The sequence below is a fragment of the Ursus americanus genome, chromosome 2 (assembly GCF_024610735.1).
Source record: "Ursus americanus isolate L20-20 chromosome 2, mUrsAme1.1.p, whole genome shotgun sequence".
In the NCBI taxonomy this organism is placed as follows: domain Eukaryota; kingdom Metazoa; phylum Chordata; class Mammalia; order Carnivora; family Ursidae; genus Ursus; species Ursus americanus.
Genome location: NC_142128.1, coordinates 87,339,424 through 87,363,869, shown reverse-complemented (window position 1 = coordinate 87,363,869; position 24,446 = coordinate 87,339,424). Strand labels below are relative to the sequence as shown.

General features: G+C 34.4%; 1 protein-coding gene across 4 annotated transcripts in view; it reads left to right on the top strand.

Moving 5' to 3' along the window:
* Positions 1-24,446, top strand: part of TDRD5 (tudor domain containing 5) — a 115,718-nt gene that overhangs the window by 45,326 nt on the left and 45,946 nt on the right. For all 4 annotated transcript variants that reach the window (XM_045811322.2, XM_045811319.2, XM_045811321.2 and 1 more), the window contains exons 6-8: positions 1,913-1,969; positions 14,130-14,283; positions 23,570-23,778. In XM_045811322.2, the coding sequence (XP_045667278.1) occupies positions 1,913-1,969; positions 14,130-14,283; positions 23,570-23,778 (420 nt within the window). The remainder of the gene's footprint in view (positions 1-1,912; positions 1,970-14,129; positions 14,284-23,569; positions 23,779-24,446) is intronic.

Genomic DNA, 24,446 nt, shown 5'->3' with positions numbered 1-24,446 from the left:
TTTTCTGTTTCTGGGAGATGAATAGTAATTGCATTTTGGTCATTAATACTAAATTGCCCTCTAAAAGGTTTGAACAGATTTGCACTCCCACTGATGGTGAAATGTTACTATTCAATAATGTTGTAATTTATATCTCTTGATTTTTATTTTGAGCATCTTTTCATATGCTTAGTAGCCATTTATATTTCTTATGTGAATTACCTGTTCATATCTTTAGCCTAATTTGTTGTTTTTCCTTGTTAATTTGTGAAAGGTCTTTGGCTGTTAATGTATCGGTCTAAAGGGTATGTACGCTTAAAATTTTGGTGGGAGTTATTTGAGTGATCAGAGTGCCATTATGATTTTTACTGCTTTAATTATTCCATTTCAGATGTCGTGGTTTTACTGGGAGAAATGCAAAAACCATGGTACATTCAAACCCTGGTTTTTTTGTTTGGACGTCTGACCATGTATCCAACGATTATTTATTTTAGGATGTTCAATATGATTTTTTTTTTAAAGTTAAACATTCATTGTAAAGGATTGGTTAAATTAACTACCCAAACTAGATAGTATCATGAGGCTCATAAGAAAGTTTACGTATATCTCAATTAATTTACATAGAAGTATCTCCTTGACATATTGTTGGACTTCAAAAACAGGTTTTATAGAATAGCATGCTTAGTATTGTTCTTTTATGTAAAATCATGTATAATGTGTGTGTCTATATAAAGAGGTTTCTGAAAGGATCTTTTTTTTTTTTAAAGATTTATTTATTTGACAGAGAGACAGCTAGCCAGATAGGGAACACAAGCAGGGGGAGTGGGAGAGGAAGAAGCAGGCTCCCAGAGGAGGAGCCAGATGTGGGACTCGATCCCGGAACGCCAGGATCATGCCCTGAGCCAAAGGCAGACGCTTAACGACTGCGCTACCCAGGCGCCCCCGGAAAGGATCATTTATGACAAGCAGCAACAACTATCTCTGGTCACAGGATTTTGGAATCATTTTTATATTTTTCTGAAGCTCGATTTAGCCTTTTTAATGAAACATGTAATATTTGGAAAAATCTGGGACAAGACAAAGCTTTTTATTCTTTATTGGGGTAGAGTAAGTCTGCTTTTAGGAATTTTTCCTAAAAAATAATTGGACAAGTGTGCAAGATGCAAATAGGAAAATAATTATAATATTTGTGACAGTAAAACACAGGACACAGCTATAAATAGAGGATCAAATAAATAAATTTATATCAGATAATTTGAAGACTCTATAGCCAGTAAACATGTTGATCCATATTTACTGACATGGAAAGTTGTTTATGGTATGATAATAAAAAAACTTGCTATAGAAATGATCTTATTTTTATATTAAATATAGGTATTTTTATGTGCATAGGGGCAACGATGACTATGATAATTTTTTCTTTGCTTAACTGTATTTTTCAAGTCTTCTATAGTATCCATTTTATTTCTTTTCTACCATTTAAAATGCTTGAGAGGCACCTGGCTGGCTCAGTTGGAAGAGCATGTGACTCTTGATCTTGGGGTTTTGAGTTCGAGCCCCACACTGGGTGTTGAGGTTACTTAAAATCTTTAAAATAAAATAAAATGCTTGAAATTATGCTGTAGGATATTTACTTTGAGCTAAAGCTAAATATATTAGCTAAAGAATTGTAGGAATTTCTGGAGAGCTGTGGCATTGCAGTATTGTGCAGGAATGATTTCTCAACTCTGGAAATGTTGGAAGATTTTTTTTTTTTTGTTACGTCCTTTTTTAAAACTGGAAACTGATCTAAAAAATATTGTGACTTTTAATTCATTCAGTAATGTTATTTTTTTAGCCTTTGTTACTTATTAAGTTTATATTGTTTTATTTTGATATTTTGTTAGCCAGCAACCTAATAATGTCTATTCATATTGTATTTTATTTCTGTTAGGTTGTATCCAAGTTTCCAGAGGGTTTGCTCATTTCTAAACTGCTCAGAGAGTTTGAGGTATTTTCTTTTTCATCAACCATGGTATTTTTATGTCTTATGTTTCTTGTGATGAATTGAAATTTTGTGTCTATTCCTTGGATCCTCTGAGTCTGTGCTCTAAAACTTCAACATTTTGTTTTGCATTTTGGTATCATTTTCTTTACTAAAAGAGTTAGGAATATGGTACTTTATAAGTACTTCAATATACATAGGATATCTTTACCATTTAATGTTATAATATTATTAGAATAGAAGTTAATTTATTTTTAAGGTCTGAAAATACCAAGTGTGTCAATGGGGATGTGGAAAAACAGAACATGTCATCCACTGCTTGTGGGACAAACCCCTTTGGAGTTTTGACAGTATCAAGTAAAGCTGAAGAGAAGCACCCCCAGTGATCCAGCATTTCCACTTCTACATACATACTTTAGAGAAACTCCTACATGTGTGCACATGGAGACCTGCATAGGACATGTGCACCTGGCAGCAGAGTGAAAAACTGGAAACAGATTAAACAACTGTCAATAGGGGGATGGATAAATAAATTGAGACTCACATTTATGTGATGGAATAATACATAGTAGATAAAATGAATGAGCTTTATTCTGCAACATGGATCATTATCTGTTTAGTGAAAAAATCAAGTTGCAGAATGAATGGGAATTTAGACATTGCCATATATCCAATTAAAAAGATCTGCATACATGTTAGCTCTGTACTAGGCTCTATTCTGAATGCCTTTAATATTTTAATTCATTTGATTTTCACCACAGACTGAGGCACAGAGAAGTAACTTGCCTAAGCGTCAGATAGTCAGCAACGGGTGGAGTCAGGATTTGAACCCCAGGCAGCCTGGCTTCAGATCCTAAATCTTAACTTCTGTGCCATGAAAGCTGTCGTATATTTGCAGATATAAACACAGATTTTGTGAGATACTACAGCATAATGGTTAAGATACATTAACCTCTGTGTGCTGGTTTATAAATGATCTGTAAAGTCAGGATAATATTACTTAGAGAGTTTTGCAAAGTTTTAATGACTTAATGAAATACTTAGAACAGTGCCTGCCACATGGTAATTATTCAATAAATATTAACTCTTAGAAGAAAGAGAAGAAAAATTGAAAAGATTGTCATCATCCCTTGGATAGTGATGGAGAAAACTTAAGTCCCCATTGTTTTAAAAATATGAATCTTTTAGTGCCACAAAGTTTATTTCAAATAGACTTAAAGCAAGGGGACTTGATGTTTTTTGATGAACCAGCAAATTAACTTACCTAATAATAAAATTCCAGAATAAAGTCTGTAATAGAATATGACTTAATTATCATAAAATTTATGAGTAAAATCAGTCTCCTATGCCAGATTCATAACTCAAAGTGACTAGTTTTATACCACAAATGTAGCTTGTAATAAAAGTTCAAGGTGTTAAGGTTACAAGTCAGTAATCTTGGAGAAGTTAAAAGAAGTCTTTTAATGTTATGGCAAAGCTCTTTGCTTATCTTGGTAAACAGGCAGAAATTCAGCTTCATGTTTAGAAGTATAGTAAGTATAGATTTATTTTAACTTTTGTTCTAACTTGTAGGAACACTTGCTTAACGCTTTATTTACCCAGTGTGATATAAAAGCTACCTGTATGATTTGCCCTCTTGAGCTACCTGGTCAGTAGTTCAAAGTGCTTGTTAAATTGCTAATTGAAGGGAAGATAGTACAGTGGCATCATAGTTTTTGGCTTTTCCTGAGGCTCCCCAAAAAGAGAAACTAGATAGCAAAACTAAAAATCCACTGATAATATCTACAACAAAATTGGGTAATATATTTTCCAAGAACAGTTGTGTGGGGAGTAATTACCAGCAGCCACAAGGTCTTCATGTTACCAGTGTCTGTGTCAGGAGAAAACAGAGGGAAGCAAGGAAGCCAATTTCTGATGGATCTGGGAACAAAAAATGACAGAGTAACCATCAGATAATTCACCAGACAGTACAGCAAGCCATTTTGAAAACAGCAGCTGAAATTGGACAATACTTTGATATATCTAATAGCTAAGAGTGTTCCGTGGTAAGACTTGAATCAGACTGGAGCATTATAGCCTCCGTGAATTCTTGAAATGGACAGGCCAGAGCTCCCTTCCAGATAGGACCAGACATGAGAGAAAAATTGAGCAGGGTAGGGACCATAGAAAAAGAAGGGTCCAGATGTAAGTAGGATTAAGAGAAGAGAGCCAGGATATTTCAAAAACAACCTACTGTATATATTTTTTTAATTTTTGAATTTAAGTGTAGTTGACCATGTTACATTAGTTTCAGGTGTACTCCATGGCAACTCAACAAGTTTAAATACGATGCTGTTCTCACCACAAGTCTAGCTACCATCTTTCACCTTACAATGCTATTATGATATCATTGACTATATTCCTTATGCTGTGCTTTTATTCCTGTGACTTATTCATTCCATAACTGGAAGCCTGCATCTCTCCCTCCCCTGCACCAATTGCCCATGCTCCATGTTTGTTTATTCATTTTTTAAAAATATTCTATATATGAGCGAAGTCATGTGGTATTTGTCTTTCTCAGTCTGACTTATTTCACTTAGCATAGTACCCTCTAGGTCTATCCATGTTGTTGCAAATGGCAAGATCCCATCCTTTTTAATGGCTGCGTAATACTCCTGTGTGTGTGTGTGTGCGTGTGTGTGTGTGTGTGTGTGTGTGTACCCACACCACATCTTATCCATTCATCTACTCTTAGGTTGCTTCCATTATCTTGGGTGTTGCAAATAATATTGCAATAAACATAGGGGTGTGTAAAATAAATTAGTGTTTTCATTTCCTTTGGGTAAATCCCTGATAGTGAAATTATCGGATCATATGGTATTTCTGTTTGTAACTTTTTGAGGAACTTCTACTGTGGCTGTACTAAGGTACTATATCTTTTTAACAATATATGAAAATAGAAGGAGGAGGTCTGAAGTAGAAAAGCCATCCAGAATGTTCTACAAATTAGGAAAATGTATTTCCTGTAAAATATGCAACAGAAGAGGATCAGGGCCAAACTTCTTCATTGTGTTAAGAAAAAAAGAGAATAAGGAGAATAAGGAGAAGAATAATTTATAGATCGTGAAAGCATGTCAGAAATGCATGCCCTTAATACAGATCAAAACTGAAGCCTGCTTTTTCAAAAAGATATGTTAAGAAAGTGATACAAAAAGATACATGAAGAAAGTTCTTTTTTCATGAACAACATAAATCTGAAATATATGAATTTGGAAATAAGATGATAATAGACTGGGCAGAATTAGAAACAAAGGAAAAAAATCATTTCCAAAATGAAGACTAAACCACAAAGATGACAAGAGCAAAAAATACAATAGATAATGCCCTCAGAAAAAAATAGGTAAATAGGAACATTTTGAAAATTAAAAGGAAATGAAGGAGGTACTGGGGATCTAGGCATAAAAAGTCTCTGTAAAGTTTTTGAAATCTAGTGAGAAATTCAGGCATGCAAATAAATTAAGATGATATGCCTGAATAGCCTATATTGGAAAAATCTTGAAGACAAATATTATAAATTCTGGACAAAGTTTAAAAAAATCACTGTCTAAAGATACTAGATCAATATCTAAAAGTAGGCAGAAACTGGACAGGATTCAGCGTCTGGAAGAGGGAATGACACCTTTTAAATTTGCCTGGATTTTGGCCTGATGGCAGGCCTCATCCAATGTTTGGGATTTTGGATTTGGACAAAACCCAGGAATTTATACTGGCTTGAAGAACCAAAGGATAGTGTTTAGAGCTTTGTAAGCAGCTAAAAAATGAGGGGAGAAATTTTAGGATGGAGAGAGCTACAGAGAAGGAGCACCAAGTTCTGCACATAAATTCTGCCCAGATCTCTGGTTGACAGTTGAACATGGTTGCAGCAGGGTCAAAGTAGCCTAGTAAGGCTAAAAGAACTGAATATAGTTCAGCTGTTGACCATTACTGAGAGGCAGAGTTTAGTTCAGCCAAATTAATTGCCTGTTAAAGCGAAAACAATTGGCTTAAAAGGAATACGAACAATTCCAGAGTCTTTTCAATATATCATTCATCATGTCCAGGATACAAACCAATTTACTAGATATATTAAGAAACAAAATATCCTTGGTGAAGAGAAAAAGTAATCAGTGGAAATATTGGTGATTTAGATGTTGAAGTTAGAAAAAGGGTTTTAAAGGAACTTTTATAGCCCTGTTGATATAAAGAAATATGTGTTCATATGGAATGAACAGATAACGTGTCTTAGTGGAGAAAAATTATAAAAAAATGATTTTCTAGAAGTAAAAAAAAAATTCACTGCAGCATCTTAAGTTGGAAATGGCAGAAGAAAGCACCAATGAATTTCAAGACAATCAATAGAGATGGTTCAGTCTGAAGAAGAGAGAAAATAAATGAAAGATGATAAAAAAGCAGAGTCTGAGAGACTGGTGGGACAATACCAGATGGTCTAACATACATGTAGTTGGTGAGGAGAGAAAGAAAGGAGAGAAAATAGGAAAATATTTGAAAAAATAAAGGCTGAAAATATTCTAGATTTTTGTGAAGGAAGTTTACAAATTTAAGAAGCCCAGATTACCTCACACAGTGAATGTGAAGAAAAATTTACACAGACACATCATAGTCAAACTGCAGAAAACTGACAATAATTAGAAAATTCTGAAAGCATCCAGAGAAAAATGATTTTCAGAGAAAATCATGAACGCAGTAGAAGAAATGCACACAGAGGAGCAATGATACAGATGTTGGCTGACTTCTCATTAGAAACAATAATGACAGAATGGAAGGATATCTTTAAAGTGTTCAAAGGAAAAATAATGTTAGGCCAATATTTTATATCCAGTGATAGTATCTTTCAAGAATGAAAGTAAAATAAAGACATTTTTAAATAATAAAGGATTGCAAATTAGGGGCGCCTGGGTGGCGCAGTCATTAAGCGTCTGCCTTCGCTCAGGGCGTGATCCCAGCATTCTGCGATCAAGCCCCACATCAGGCTCCTCCGCTAGGAGCCTGCTTCTTCCTCTCCCACTCCTCCTGCTTGTGTTCCCTCTCTCGCTAGCTGTCTCTCTCTGTCAAATAAATAAAATCTTTAAAAAAAATTGCAAATTAATAATAAGCAACCCTTCACTATAAGAAATTCTAAAGAACATTCTTCAGGCTGAACAAAATGATGCTAGGTTGCACTTCAATCTTCAGTAAGAATTGAAGAACACAGGAAATGGTAAATGGGAATATATAAAAGACTTTTCTTTCATCACTTAAATGTATGACTGCTTAATGCAAAAAATTATAACATCGTGTAATTGGGTTTGTAACATGTAGATGATGTGGATGTAATACCCATGAAAACCGTAGCATAGTGAGTGGAGTACATCGACCTATAGGTTGTAAGGTTCTTTATATTTTAGGTGAGGTACTACAGTAATATTGTAAAATTAAGGATGTATAAAACAGCCATAAAAATGCAGAGTTGCAGCTATAAAGCCAGTAGATATATTAAAATGGAATTATAAAAAAAATACTCTGTAAACCCAAAGGAAGCTAAGGTTTAGTGCTCAGCTGTCTTGCTTGAAAGAGAATGATGGAACAAAGTTTTAGAGGAACAGAATACAGATGGGATCAGAAGAAATTAAATAAAAAATGGTGGGGCGCCTGGGTGGCTTGGTCAGTTAAGCATCTAACTCTTGATTTCAGCTTGGGTCTTGATCTCAGGGTTATGAGTTCGAGCCCCACATTTGGTTCCACACTGGGCATGGAGTCTACTTTAAAAAAAATAGCAAATGGTAGCTATAAATCCAATTACATTAATTTCATAAATGTAAGTGGGTGAAATGTTAATGAAATTATGAGACAGGATATAAAGGCAAGCTGTAATTAGCTGACATTAACAAGAAACACAACTGTAAATATACAGACAGACTGAAAGTAAAAGATGAATAAGACATGCAGTACATGAAGTAAGCATAAAAGAACTGAATTGATTTTGAAAGTTCTAATAAAGAGTTCAAGGCAATATGTATTATCAGAGGGGCCATTTTATAAGGGTAAAGGATCAATTCTTCAGGAAAACATGACATTTAAATGTGTATTTACCTAATATTTTAAAACAAATGATCCAAAAATTGACAAAATAATGAATTCCACAAATAGATTTTCTTTTTCCAGCAATTGATAGGATAGTAAAAAAAATGAATAAGGACATAGAAAATCTGAACCACCCTCTCCACCATCTTGGTCTGTGTTGAGCACTAGACTCAACACTGCAGAATATACTTTCTATTCAAGTACATATGGGACATTTGCCAAGATAGAACATTCAGTTGGCTATAGAATTAAGTCTTAACAAACTCAAAATATTGAAATCTCAGAGTATGTTTTCTGATTAAGAAGGGATTAAATTACAAATCAACAAATTATTTAAGAATTAACCTTTCAGATAATTTGGAAATTAAATACCATTTTTCTAAATTACTATTAAGGAAATTAGAGAATATTTCCAACTGAATGATAATGAAAATACAGCATATCAAAATCTGTGAGATGTACCAAAGTAGTCCTCACAGGGGAATTTATAGCTCTGAAATGCCTAAATTGGAAAAGAAGAATGATATAAAGTCATCACTGACCTAGAGTCTTACCTTAAGCAGGCTAGAAGAAGAGAGGCAAAGTAAACTTGAAACAAGTAAGAGGAATGAAATGATAAAGCTGAGGATAGAAACCAATATATTAGCAATTAAGAGAAAATTAAAACCAAACGTTGATTCTTTAGAAGCTCACCAAAATTGGTGAGCCACTGGATACTTAAAAAGAAAAAAACGACACAGATTGCAGTATCATGAAAAAAAGAGATTTTGTCGTTATAGATCCTACATAAAATGACAAAAAGGGAATATTATAAGCAACTGTGCCAGTCATTTGATAACTTAGATGAAATGAACAAATTCCTTAAAAGACACAAATGGAACCTGAAGAGAAGAAGTAAAACTGTCTTTATTTGCAGGATAATGTTTGTCTATGTCTACATGTCTACATGTTTGTCTATGTAGAATATATTAAGGAATCCATGAAAAAACTAGAGCTAACAAGTGAATTTACTAAGGCGAGAGATACAGGTTAATACTTGAAAAATCTGTTGCATTTCCATATAAAGACAGAGAACAATTAGAAAAAGAAATTTAGGGGCGCCTGGGTGGCACAGCGGTTAAGCGTCTGCCTTCGGCTCAGGGCGTGATCCTGGCGTTATGGGATCGAGCCCCACATCAGGCTCCTCCGCTGTGAGCCTGCTTCTTCCTCTCCCACTCCCCCTGCTTGTGTTCCCTCTCTCGCTGGCTGTTTCTATCTCTGTCAAATAAATGAATAAAATCTTTAAAAACAAAGAAAAAGAAATTTAGAAATTTCTGTTTACAATAGTGTCAAACTTAAGTAACTTGAAAATAAGATTAACAAAGAAATGTAAGACATCTATACAGAAAACTACTAAACATTGCTGAGAGAAATGCAAGAGGACTTAGCTATAACACATTCATGGGTGAGAAGTCTCAATATTGTTATTATGCTCTAGATTCATTACATTCTTCATCATAATTCCTGCAGGCTATTTGTAAATCTTGAAAAACCCATGAATTTGTCACATAGGAGCATACATGAAGAGATCCACTCATATGCACTCAAGTGATTTTTGACAAAAGGTGCCAAAGGAATCAAATGGGAAAAGGAAAATCTGTTTAGCAAATGATGCTGGAACAGCTGAATATTCAAGGAAAAAAATGAACCTCAACCCCAACTTCATACCATGTACAGAAGTTAATTTGAGATACATCATAGACCCAAATGAAAAAGTTAAAAATTAAAGCATCTAGAAGAAAGCACATATTCACAATCTGGGGATAGATAAGTGTTTCTTAGGACATAGAAAGCAATAATCATCTAAAGGAAAATTGGTAATGAGGCTTTATTAAAATTATATTTAGGAGACTACTTGAAAAATAGATCACAGACTGGGAAGAAATATTTACAATCGTACATCTAAAAAAAGACTTAAATCCATAATACATAAAAAACCTTTTGTAGCTCCATTACAGAAAGCCAGACATCTCCATTAAGAAAATGGCAAAAAGATTTGAACAGTTTGCAAATGTAGATACGTGAGTGATTAGTAGCACAAAGCACAAATGATAGTAAACTCTCATACGTTTTTGATGCAAGTATAAAATGGTACAACTACTTTGGAAAGTGTTTTGTTTCTTATAAAATAATTATATATTTATCCCCTTGGCCCAGAATTATACTCTTAGATATTTTCCAAGAGAAATCAAAGCCTGTGTCCCCCCAGAGGACTTGTACATAATATTTATAACAGGTTTATGCTTAGTAGCCAAAACTGAAAACAACCCTATTATTCACCAGAAGGAAAATGAATAAATAAATGACGGTATATTTTTACAATGAAATACTTGTTCAACATTAAGAAGAAATAAACTAATACATGAACCAACATGGATGAATCTGAGAAGCACTTGCTGTAGAACGAAGCCTCCCACAGAATGGTGCTGTAGGATGTCTTCCATATGAAGTGCTAGAATAGCCAAAGATCATCTGTGGTGGAAAAGTTATTTGTCTCTGGGCAAGGGAGAACTTGCTGAACTGATGGAAATGTTCTGTATATTGAACAGGGGTTTGGGTAACACAGTTTTGCTTTTATCAAAGCTAATTGAATGGTTGGCTTAAGTTTTAAATGTTTCAGTGTATGTCAATTTTACTTTTAAAAATTGACTTTAAAAAACTAACATTGAACTCAATTATGTGCATGCTAACTTATTTTGGGGTGAAGGGTATTGATGTTTGCAGGTTAGTCTGAAATTTCTAAAAAAAAGATATCATGATTGGTAGGTAGATGGATGGATAGATGATAAAGCAAATGAGCAGAATACTAATAATTATATCACTGAGCTGGTAGATATTCACTGTCCAAGTTTTTCACCTTTTGCCGTGTTTGAAATTTTTCATAAGAATATGTGAGAAAAAAATGAAGAAAGGTAAAGATTTAAGAGAAAGTAACAGATTTTGAAAACATGCAGAAAAGAGCCAACATGTAAATAATAAAACCAAAGAGTGGAACAGAGCAAATGCTGAAAACTATAGTTTAAGCGAACTTTACTGAAATGGAAGATTTGAAACTATATATTGAAAGAACACATGACATAACTAAGAATGTTCACCAGAGAGACCCACATCAAAGTATTGGACTTAAAGAAAAAGAACAGTCCTTTGGGTATCTAAACAAAAAGAGCAAGCGACTTATAAGGGAGACAAAATTAGGTTATGGATATTTTCACAGCAGTATTTTATGCTAGAAGAAAAGGGATTAACATATTTCATATACTCAAAGGAAAAAAATGTAGGTGAAAGATTTTATAGCTAGCAAAGTCAATCTTCAACTACAGAGTGCCAGAGAAGCTGTCATCACCATGCTAAGAATTCAAGAACTGTTGTTCCCGTGAGTCCTTCTCAAGGAATCTACTGGAGAATGAACTTCAGAAAACCAGGATTGTTGAGAGAGATCGACGAAAGAACTGACAGTGCTTCTTGTAAAACTAGGACCAAATGAGGGTTAGAAGGCGACAATGTAGATGTAGTGGCTATGTACTCTGACAATGTCGATAAAGAACAATTCCACAAAATGATAGAATAGGCAAAAAAAAAAGTGTAATTGCTTTTATTATATTGATGGTGGTAATGTTAGTACTGTTATTCAATTTTGGGACTGTTGTATGATGTGTAGAGCACAGTACTAATTATGGCATATATGGAAGCAATTATGGGATAATTTTAATTGTGTGTATAAATGTATTATAGTTGCATAAACAGAACCTGAAATATCTTATTCTAGACTAATAAGGAAGCTGTTAAAGACTAGGTTTGCATCAGAAGGGCTTAGGAATCCTCTTGAAGTGTTATTTCGGGTATCGGTAAGGATAATACGTGCAGTGGTTTGAATCCCATCAAGACTGTTTAATTCTGTGAGTTCCTATGATACCAGAAACTAACTGGTCATCTTAGATGATGATAGAGAACCAATTTATTTTCTTGAAAAATGATAAAGAGCCGATCACTTATCCTGGCTTTGCTAAATTATGCACTGGTATAACTGGGTAACCAGGTAGCAAATGGAGGGAGCATATCTATAAAATGTTACAACTAAATAACAAAAAAAGAATTGATAAAATTTCACTATGTTAAAACCCTTAATAAAGTAGTGGATCTAGGTATGGACCTGTGGCTCCTGACACCACCAAAAAAGAGACAACCACACATTATGTTCCTCTTTATAAACTGTACAGCATCACTTAAAGTCATGGAGCATGAGTCTGACCAAGACTTTGATCCAGCTGCCAATGCAGAAAATAGTTTTTGCAGTAGAGTATGTCATCTGCAAAATCCACATGGTGAGGAAATGAAATAATGTAATAGGATATGTTCATATATTTGAGGGCATAAATATAAACTCTAAATTAAAATTGAGTTGGAGATGGAAGAGAGAAGTTAGGAGAGTGGGAGTAGAAATACATCAATTCTTTGCCTGTGGTTGGGAGTCTGTAAAGCTGGAGACATAACAAAGGAATTAGGAAAAAAAAAATATATCTGACATATCAGTCAATGGACAGAACCAACTCACTAATACTGATTCCCAGAATCACAAAACAAAACTCAACTGTGTCATGTACTGATATGGAATTATCTCTGTATTAATGGGAAAATGTACAATAGATATAATCTATTATGTTGAAGCATGATGTATATTCAGATTTTGACAGTTTCTAGAAAGTTGCTCAAGAAACATGATGATGGTTTATGCAAGAAACTGGGAATAATTGTTTACCTCCAGGGAAGTGATCTCCTGGGCCACTGAAGAATGGGAGTGGTCAGAGACTTAGTTTTGCTGTATACTTTTTTGAGACTCCTAAATATCTTGTATTAAAAAGTTAATGAAATCCTTCCCAGCCTAGTCTTGTGTTTGACTGACTTGCGTATTCATAGTACTAGGCACTTTACAGAGAAGACAAACCATTAAAGAGACTAACGAACATAAAAGTAAACAGTGAAAGGAAAAGAATCCAGAATATGTAATGTGCAAAGAAGTAGAGATACAAGTCTCATTCAGCATCATCCTTCCCCTTTCTTCTACCAAACTTTTCTCCCTTGAGATATTCATGACTAGCTATAGATGTGATATTAACGACTCTAAAACCATGGCTTGGCTGATGCTGGGCCCCGTTTTTCATGTGTCTTGGGAGAAGTCATGAAGAGTTGAGTTGGGTCTCATAATGTCCATGAATAAGAAGGTATACAGCAGTTCCATCCTCTGTCAGGAGGTAGTTCTTTTTAGAGTGTTTACCTTCTGTGTTCCTGTCAGTTTTCCCCAAGGTAATTAAGTCTGAGCAAGTGTTTATTTCCTACTCTAGTTAGAGGAACAGGAAAAGAACTATGATTAGCTCAACGGCTTTACGTTGGTTAGAGAGACAGGTTTAAGAATTTGGACATTTTAATGGGGATTTCACTAACAAGGGCAAACTTCCAATTCTTTGTGCAGTTTAAACCAAACATATTTTGTATGTATCCCATATATATATATATTTTTCTGTATTTGGTATATTTCTTCTTTTACAAGGCAAGAAAATCAAACAGTACTATAGGAGATACACCTGCTTATTAATTTCAACATCTAGGATGAAATTGTAACATTTTAAGGAAATATTATAAAATAGTATTACTTTATTGCATGTTGAAAGTGGTAGTGAATACTTCATCTGGAAATAGAGAAATAGCCAGCTTTATTATGACTTTAGTATTTTGTGCATTCCCTTTTTTTAAAAAAGACTTTTGCTTTATAATCTGACATTGTTAAAAACGAGAGGTAAAAAGCCCTCTTGATTTTCACTTCAATTTACCATATACTTTAAAAGGAACTTGAAACTGACCTGGAAGGGACTGTGGGTCTCTAGATTTATATTACTGGAATATGTGAGTTTGCTGACTCTTAAAAAATTTAGTTTGACTAAGTCCAAATTAAGGGACATTGTCTAAGGACATCTGTATGTGTTATATTCCTTTTATCTAATGTTTCATGTTATTTCTGGGGGTTTTTTGACAGATAATCTTTAACGAGCAACTTTCACCAAAAAAATTGGGCTTCTTAAATGTGACAGAACTTGTTGGAGCTCTTAGTGACATTCTCCGTGTTGAGTTCAGGGAAGGAGAGCAAGACTTACTGGTGTTTGATGCTGAGATGAAGCCACAACCACCTGGTGAGTTGAATCACAATATGATGCAAACCAGATTTTTTAAAAATTGAAGTATAGTTGACATACATTTATTACTTTTAGGTGTACCACATAGTGATTTGACAGTTCCATACACTGTGCTGTGTTCACCATTATAAGTGTAGTTACCATCTGTCAACATACAATGTTATGACAATATTATTGACTGTATTCCCTATGCTGTATTTTTTATTCCTGTGACTTATTTATTTTATAACTGGAGATTTTACCTCTTAATATTCTTCACCTATTTTGCCCATCCCCCCCACTACCCTCCCATCTGACAACTACCAGTTCTCTATATTTATTATTGTTTTCATTTTGTTTTGATTTTTAGATTCCACATATAAGTGAAATCATATGGTATTTGTCTTTCTCTGACTTATTTTACTTAGCATAATACCTTCTAAGTTTATCCATGTTGTCGCAGATGGCAAGATGTCATTTCTTTTCATAGCTGACTAATATTCCATTGTATGTACACTAGGACTTTATCCGTTCATCCGTGGATAGACCCTTAGGTTGCTTCCATAACTTGGCTATTATAAATAATACTGTAGTAAACATAGGGTGCATATAGCTTTTTGAATTAGTGTTTTCATTTTCTTTGGCTAAATGTCCAGTAGTGGAATTACTGGATCATACGTTGTTTATTTTTAATAGTTTCTTTTTTTTTTTTTTTTAGGGAATCTTTACACTGTTTTCCACAGGGGTAGCACCAATTTACATTCCCACCAACAGTGCACAAGGGCTCGCTTTTCTCCATATCCTTGCCAGCACTTGTCTATTATCTTGATACTAGCCATTCTGATAGGTATAAGGTGATTTCTCACTGTGGTTTTGATTTTGCATTTCCCTGATGACTAACAGTGTTCAGCATCTTTTATGTGTTTGTTGGTCATCTATATGCATTCTTTCAAAAAATGTCTATTCAGATTTTCTGCCCATTTTTATGTGGATTATTGTTACTTTTTGGTATTGAGTTGTAGAAGTTTTTTATATATTTTGGTTATGAACCCCTTATTGGATATATCATTTGCAAATATATTCCCCCATTTAGTAAGTTGTCTTTTCATTCTGGTTTCCTTTGTTGTGCAAAAGTTCTTTAGTTTGATGTAATCCCAGTAGGTTATTTGTGCTTTCATTTCCCCTGCCAGAGGAGACATATCTAGAAAAATGTTGCTAAGGCTGATGTCCAAGAGATTACTGCCTATGTTTTCTTTTAGGAGCTTTATTGTTTGAGGTCTCACATTTGGGTCTTTAATCTGTTTTGAGTTTGTTTATGTGTATGGTGTAAGAAAGTGGTCCAGTTTAATTCTTTTGCATGTAGCTGCCCAGTTTATTGAAAAGACTTTCTTTTCCCCATTATATATTCTTGCCTCCTTTGTTTTAGATTAATTGAACATATAAGCATGGGTTTATTTCTGGGAGCTCTGTTCTATTGACCTATGTGGCCATTTCTGTGCCAGTCCATACTGTTTTGAATACCATAGCTTTGTAGTATGTCTTGAAATCTGGGATTGTGATACCTTTGACTTTGTTCTTTTTCAAGATTTCCTTGGCTATTCAGGATCTTTTGTGATTCCATATAAATTTTAGGATTATTCATTTAGTTTCGTGAAAAATACTGTTGGTATTGGAGCACCTGGGTGGCACAGTTGAGCATCTGACTGTTGGTTTTGGCTCAGGGCATGATCTCAGGGTCGTGAGATTGAGCTCCGTGTCAGGCTCCATGCTCAGTGGGGAGTCTGCTTGGGATTCTCCCTCTCCCTCTGCCCCTCCTCTCTTTTTGTCTCTCCCTCTCCCTCGCAAAGAAATCTTTATTTTTTTTTGACTCTTTTCTATTTTTTATTTTAATGCTTTTTTATTATATTATGTTAGTCACCATACAGTATATCCCTGGTTTTTGATGTAAAGTTCGATGATTCATTAGTTGCGTATAACACCCAGCGCACCATGCAATATGTGCCCTCCTTACTACCCATCACCAGTCTATCCCATTCCCCCACCCCCCCCCCGAAGCCCTCAGTTTGTTTCTCAGAGTCCATAGTCTCTCATGTTTCATTCCCCCTTCTGATTACCCCCCCTTGCTTTATCCCTTTCTTCCCCTACCGATCTTCCTAGTTCTTTTGTTCCATAGATGAGAGAAATCATATGATAATTGTCTTTCTCTGCTTGACTTATTTCACTTAGAATTATCTCGCAAAAAAATCTTTAAAAAAATACTGTTGATATTTTGATAGGAATTGGATTGACTCTGCGGATTGCTTTGGATAGTGTCAACATTTTTAACAGTATTCGTTCTTCTAAACCATGAGCATGGTGTATCTTTTCATTTGTGTCATCTTTAATTTCTTTCATCAATATTGTATAGTTTTCAGAGTACAGGTCTTGCACTTGGTTAAATTTATTCTTAGGTATTTTGTTCTTTTTGATGCAATTGTAAACAGGATTGTTTTCTTAATTTCTCTTTCAGTTATTTCATTATTAGTTTACAGAAATGCAACAGATTTCTGTATATTAATTTTGTGTCCTGCAACTTTACTGAATTCATTTATTCTAATAGATTTTTGGTGGAGTTTTTAAGGTGTTCTGTATATAGAATCATGTTATCTGCAAATAATGACAGTTTTATGTCTTCCCTATCAATTTAGATACCTTTTATATCTTTTTTGATTGCTGTAGCCAGGACTTCCAGTACTGTGTTGAATAAAACTGGCAACAGTGAACATCCTTGTCTTGTTCCTGAGAGGAAAAGCTTTCAGTTTGTCACTATTGAGTATGATGTTATCTGTGGATTTGTCATATATAGCCTTTATCATATTGAATTATGTTCCTTCTATATCCACTTTGTTGAGAATTTATCATGAATGGATGTCGAATTTTGTCAAAAGCTTTTTCTGAATCTATTGAGATGACCATATGGTTTTTAACTTTCATTTTATTAATGTGATGTATAAAGTTCATTGAGTTGTGGATATTGAACCATTCTGGCATTCCTAGAATAAATCCCACTTGATTGTGGTTGATCCTTTTAATGTATTGTTGAATTTGGTTTGCTAATGCTTTGTTGAGGATTTTTGCCTTGTAGGTTCATTAGGGATATTGACCTGTAGTTTTCTTTTTTTAGTAGTGTCTTTGGTTTTTGTATCAGGGCAATTCTGACTCATGAAATGAATTTGGAAGCTTTCCTTCCTCTTTTATTTTTTGAAAAAGTTTGAAAGAGTAGGTGTGTTAATCCTTCTTTATTTAAATGTTTGGTAAAATTCACCTGTGAAGCCATCTGGTCCTGCACTTTTATTTCTTGGGAATTTTTTGATTACTGATTCAATTTTGTTACTAGTAATTGGTCTGTTTATATTTTCTACCTGATTCAGTTTTGGAAGATTGTATGTTCCCAGGAATTATCCATTTCTTCTAGGTTGTCCAGTTTGTTCGCATAATATTTTGTGTAGTATTCTCTTAGAGTTCTTTGTATTTTTGTACTGTTGGTTTGTTTTGTGTTTCATTTTTGATATTTGTTCGAATCCTCTCTCTTTTTTTTTTTAATGAATCTGACTAAAGATATATCAATTTTGTTTATCTTTTCAAAGAACCAGCTCTTGGTTTCATTGATCTCTATTGTTTTTAATCTCCATTTCATTTATTTCTATTCCCACCTTTATTATTTCCTTTCTCCTACTAACTTTGGGATTTGTTCTTCTTTTTCTAGCTTCTTTAGATGTAAGTTTAAATTGTTTGATATTTTTCTTGTTTCTTGAGGTAAGGCTGTATCCTTATAAACTTCCCTCTTAGAACTGCTTTTGCTGCATCCCAAAGGTTTTGGATCATCGTGTTTTCATTTTCATTTGTCTCCATCTATTTTTTCATTTCCTCTTTGATTTCTTCATTGATTGTTTTATAGCATGTTGTTTTAGCATCCTTGTGTTTGTTTTTTTGCAGTTTTGTCTTGTAATTGATTTCTAGTTTTGTACTGTTGCATTTGGAAAAGATGCTTGATATGGTTTCAGTTTTCTTAAATTTATTGAGTCTTGTTTTTGGCTTAAGATGATCTATTCTGGAGAATGAAAAGAACTTGAAAAGAATGTGTATTCTGCTGTTTTTTGAATGAAATGTTATGTAAATATTTGTTAAGTCTACCTGGTCTAATGTGTTGTTCAAGCCATTGCTTCCTTATTTTCTGTTTGAGTGATCTGTTCATTGATGTAAGTGGGTATTCAAGTCCCCTCCTATTACCGTGTCATTATCAGTTTCTCCCTTTATGTCTTCTAATATTTGCTTAATGTATTTAGGTGTCCCTATGTTGGGTTGGGTGTATAGATATTTACAATGGTTATATTTTCTTGTTGAATTGATCTCTTTATCATTATATAATGCCTTTATTTGTCTCCTGTTACAGTGTTTATTTTAAAGTCTACTTTGTCTGACATATTGCTACCTTGGCTTTTTGTTTGTTTGTTTGTTTGTTTGTTTTTCCATTTGCATGGTCTATGTTTTTCCAACACTTTACTTTCAGTATGCGTGTGTCTTTAGGTCTGAAGTGAGTCTCTTGTAAGGCAGCATATAGATGTGTCTTGGGGTTTTGTTTTTGTTTTTTTTAATCCATTCAGTTACCCTATGTCTTTTGACTGGAGCTTTTAGTGCATTTACATTTAAAGTAATTATTGATAAGTATATACTTAATGCTGTTTTGTTCATTGTTTTCTGGTTCTTTCTATGGTTCTTCTCTGTTCCTTCTCTTGCTTTATCTTTGTGATTTGATATTTTCATTTGTGTTATCCTTGGATTCCTTTCTCTTTATTTTTTGCTTATCTATTATAGGTGTTTTGTTTGCCGTTACCATGAGGTTCATATATAATATACTATGTTTGTAGCAGTCTGTTTTATATTTGAAGTTGATGGTTGCTGAAGTTTGAACACATTCTAAAAACATAAAATTTTTACTACCCCCTCCTCCAAGTTTTGTGTATGTAATGTCATATTTTATATCTTTATTTCATGGCCCTTAACTAATTTTTTTAGATATAATCGATTTTGCTACATTTGTCTCTTAACCTTCATACTAGTTTTATACGAGATTGATTACTGCCTTTACTGTATGTTTGCTTTTACTTATGAAATTCTTTCCTTTCATAATTTTTTTCTAATTATGGCCTCTTCTTTTCCACTTAAAGGAGTCCCTTTAACATTTCTTTAAGTCTCTTATAGTGGTGATGAACTCCTTTAACTTTTGTTTGCCTGGGAAACTATTTCTTCTTAAATTCTGAATGATAACTTTGCTGGGTAGAATATTCTTGGTTATAGGGTTTTGTCCTTTCATCACTTTGAATATATCATGCCATTCCCATCAAAGCTGATTATCCTATGGGGTTTCCTTGTATGTAACATGTTGCTTTTCTCTTGCTGATTTTTAGATTCTCTATCTTTAATTTTTGACATTTTAACTAATTTGTATCTTGGTGTGGATATCTTGGATTCATCTTTTTTTGGGCTTTTTGTGATTCCTGGTTTTGGATTCTGTTTTCTTACCCAGGTCAGAGAAGTTTTCAGCTATTATTTTTTCAAGTTATTTTTCTGCCCTCTTCACTCCCTCTCTCTTTTTGGGAACCCTATAATGTGAATTTTAGAATGCTTGATATTGTCCCAGAAATCCCTTAACTTATCCTTATTTGAAAAAATATTTTTTTTTCTGTTCAGCATGGGTGCTTTCCATTACCCTGTTTTCCAGATCACTGACCCATTCTTCTGTACCTTCTGATCTGCTGTTGATTCCCTCTAGTGTATTTTGCACTTCCATTATTGCATTCTTCAGCTCTGATTGGTCCTTTTTTATATTATCTGTCTCTTTGTTGAAGTTTCTCTGAGTTCATGGACTCTTCTCTGGAAGTCAGGTGAGCATCCTTATGATTACTATCTTGAACTCTATCAGGTAGGTTGCTTATCTCCATTTGGTTTAGTTCTTTTTTAAGCTTTTATCTTATTCTTTCATTTGGGGCATATTCCTCTGTCTCCTCATTTTGTTTGACTCTCTGTGTTTGTTTCTATGAATTAGGGGGAAAACTACTTCTCTTAGACTTGAAGGAATTGCCTCATATAGGAATAGCCCCTGTATAGACTGTATGTGTCTGGCAGCTTTGGCTGGTTGGCTGGAGCTTTAGTGGGTGCAGGCTGGGTGTCCCAGGGCACTTCATTCCAGGACCACTCTGGTGTGATGGCAGGAGCTGAAGTGGGTACAGACCAGAGGATTCTGGTGCTCTCCATGCACAGTGTGTCCTGGAGGTACAAGTGGAGCTGAAGTGAGTGTGAGCTGGGGGTTCTTGGAGTGTTCTGCATAGTAGGTACCCCAATGAATTGTCTGTAGGTAAAGTGGAGATGAGCCTGAAGTGTTCTGGGAGATGCAAACCTGATTTTATTTGTCCCTGAGAGGACAAAGAAAAATAAAGCATTGCTCATGAATAGTCTTTACTGTAACCACATCAACCAAATAGATTACACATTAACCTTGAAAACTGTTTGTATGTGGTGACCATTCTTTTTGCTGATATTTGTTGTAGTAAGGCTAACCTGTTTAATGAAAACCATCTGAATTTTTTTAAAGATTTATTTGTTTATTTTAGAGAGAGAGAAAGAGGGAGAGACAGAATGCACCAGTGGGGGGAGGGGCAATGGGAGGGCAAGAGGGAAGGCAGACACCCTGAGCTGAGCGCAGAGCCTGACTTAGGGCTCAGTCCCACAACTCTGAGATTGTGACCTGAGCCAAAACCAAGAGTCCAGTGCTTAACCAACCGAGTCACCCAGGTGCCCCATAGACCATCTGAATTTTTAAAATATACTTTCTTCACATTATCCAGATATTTGGATAATTCTGAAGAAATAAATTTTTTAAAATAGTGATCTAATGGGGAAGCACTGGATCAGTTGTTGTTAACTCTGGCTATGCATCCAAGGCTTTTTAGAAGTACATGGATATTGGGGCGCCTGGGTGGCTCAGTCGTTAAGCATCTGCCTTTGGCTCAGAGCATGATCCCAGTCCCTGGGATCAAGCCCTCCTCCGTTGGGAGCCTGCTTCTTCCTCTCCCACTCCCCCTGCTTGTGTTCACTCTCTCACTGGCTGTCTCTCTGTCAAATAAATAAATAAAATCTTAAAAAAGAAAAAAGAAATACATGGATATTCAGAATAAGTGGGTGTGAATTGGGACCTAGCACTCGTATTTATTTTTAAACAAACTTTTTATTTTGGGATAATTTTAGGTTTGTAGAAAAGTTGCAGAGATATTAATGAATTCATTTGCCCTTCATCTGTTTCCCCTAATATTAACATTTTATCATGATACATTTATCAAAACTAAGAAATTGACTGATACATTACTATTAATGAAACTCTGGATTTTATTTTGGTTTTACCATTTTTCCCACAATTGTTCTGTTTCTGGATCCACTCCAGGATACCACATCACATTTAGGGCATTTGATTTTTATTTGTTTCTTGTGTTTTTCTTTTGACTTAGGTTTTTTGTGGTTTTTTTTTTTGAAATTTTTATTGAGGGTATTGTGTATTGTATATACAGTTATTATGAACTAATGCAGAGAGATTCTATGTACTTTTTCCTCTGTTCCCTCAATGGTCATGCTAAATTATAGTATAATATGGTACAGTTGACCCTTGAACAACATGGGTTTGAACTGGATAGGTCCACTTACCTATGGATTATTTTTGGTAAATTCAGTATAGTACTGTAAATGTAATTTCTCTTCCTTATAATTTTTTAAACATTTTTTCTTTAGCTTTATTATAAGAATACAGTATTTAATAAATATGACATGCAAAATATATGTTAGTCAACTGTTTATGTTACAGTAAGGCTTCTGGTCAGTAGTAGACTATGAGTACAGTTTTTGGGGAGTCAAAAGTTATATGCAGATTTTTGACTGCATGAGGGGTTGGTGTCTCTAACCCCTGCATTGTTCAAGGGTCAATTGTACTTATATTTTTATAAGCTTTTACAAGTGGTTTTGATGGATAGCAATTTTTTTCCAAAATGTAAATGTATCTTTGCTGATTTTTCTGATTATTAAAATAACTCATGTTCATTTTGGAAAATATCACAGATGAGTGGAAAGTTGGAAGTGAACAATTACCATCATTTTACTTCCCCCAAAAACGCTGTTAGAATTTTTATATAGTCTTCCAGATTTTTTTCAACATATATGTAAGCATAGGTAGATTTTTAAAAACTTATAAAAGCAACATTTACTTATTTAAACAATTCCAGCAATGTAAAGTGTTTTAATGGGTCTTTTTTTGACCTCTTGTATATAACATAGTTATTTATCATATGTACAATTTTCTTGCACAAAACAGTATTCTATAAATATCGTATAAGTTCTTGCTTTTTATACCTCATATATTATGGATGTTGTTCTATATCAGCATAAAAAAGTTTATTTCATCCTTTTTAACTACATAGAATTCTTTTATGTGACTATATTCATTTAATCAGTCTTCTATTGACAGACGTATAGAGTGTATTTATTTTTTATCATTATAAAAGGTATAGATGTAGATACCCACATCTTTGTGCACTTTTATTAGTTTTTCTTTAGGAGCCACTGTGGTTGTAGGTCTATCTGGAGTCTTTTTTTTTTTTTTTTTTAAGATTTTATTTGAGATAGAGTGAGAGGGAAAGAGCACGAACTAGGGAACAGAGGGAAAGGGAGAAACAGGCTCCCCACTGAGCAGGGAGCCTGATGAGAGACTTGATCCCAGGACCTTGGGATCATGACCTGAGCCAAAGGCAGACGCTTAACCTCCAGGGGCACCTGTTTTAATAGTATCGACCTCTTATAATCATCATACACATGTAATTTGAACAAAATATGTGATTGATTTGGTAATTCCCTAAAAATTAAGGCACTGTATTGTGGAATATTAAGTAGTCACATACATTGTACATTAAGTAGCAATGCACATTCACTGCCAAATTTGAACAAGAAGTAAACTGAAATCAGGATGTTGAAAAATAAAACCTTTAGTCAAAGTTCAAGAAACCTTACCAGACTTACCGTCTCCCTGCCAACGTAAATAATTTAAGATTTGTTCCCATCTAGAACTTCGTTTTATCTCTCTGTGCTGAAAGGTCTGCAAAGACAGGTTCATATCTCTCATTTATCATTATTATTTACCCAGTGCCTGGCCCATAGAATGTGCTTAGTAACAGTTATACAAAGTATTGTAATAGCTATCCATAGGCTACTCTATTGATCATTTCAGATGGAGACGTTTCTTCAGTCAGAAATTCATGTTTAGTTCAATCAGATAAGAAAATAGAAGTCAAAGCTTATGTCTCCAGTCCCCCTAGAAATTCACTGTCTACTGCTGCTGTCAAGGAGACTACCTGGGATTGTCCTCCTAAAAACCGTAAGGAGCCAGAACAGAAGATTTGCAAGAAGCCTAATCTGGTGGTAAAGCCTTTACAGCTGGTAAGGCTTAACGACTTTGTGTACTGCAGATTCAGCATTATGAAAAGTATCTGAAGGAGTATTTCTTTAAACCAAAATTCTACTTTAGAAAAGTCTTATTTCTAGAAATGTGATTTCTTAGAGCAAAGCTTTGGTTTGAAGTCACCGTATGCAGCATTTATTCTGGTTTTCAATCTTTTGTATAACTAATTTCATTCAGATCTCATTTTAAAGTTTTCAGATGGCTTTGAAGATTTGCCGGTTTTCTCAAGAGGTGTAGCCAATGCTTAGTCCATGCTTTTTAAAATGTAGGCTGGAAAACCCTCGAGGGCTTTGGAGGGAAGAGTTGAGGAGCTTTGTTTTTGCTGTGTGTCCCAACAACTGCTGCGAATTGCCCCTGCACCTGTCCTCAGTTATAGGGTGCTTTTCTTTTTTCTTTTTCATCACATGTCCACACAATTCTCATTTTTTGCATTCTCCTCTCCTATTACTTATTTTGTTGTTGTTAAGGAATTAATTGCTTACTCTTCTTTTCTTCTGTCTATGCCTGGCTTCTTTCATGGAAGGAAAACATTTTGTTTGGAAAGCTTACTGCATATTTTCTTGAGGACAAGAGAAAGGCCTAAAGGAAAATAAGATATTTTAGAATAAGAGTGCTTGAGAAACCCTATTTTTGGTTGGAAGACTAG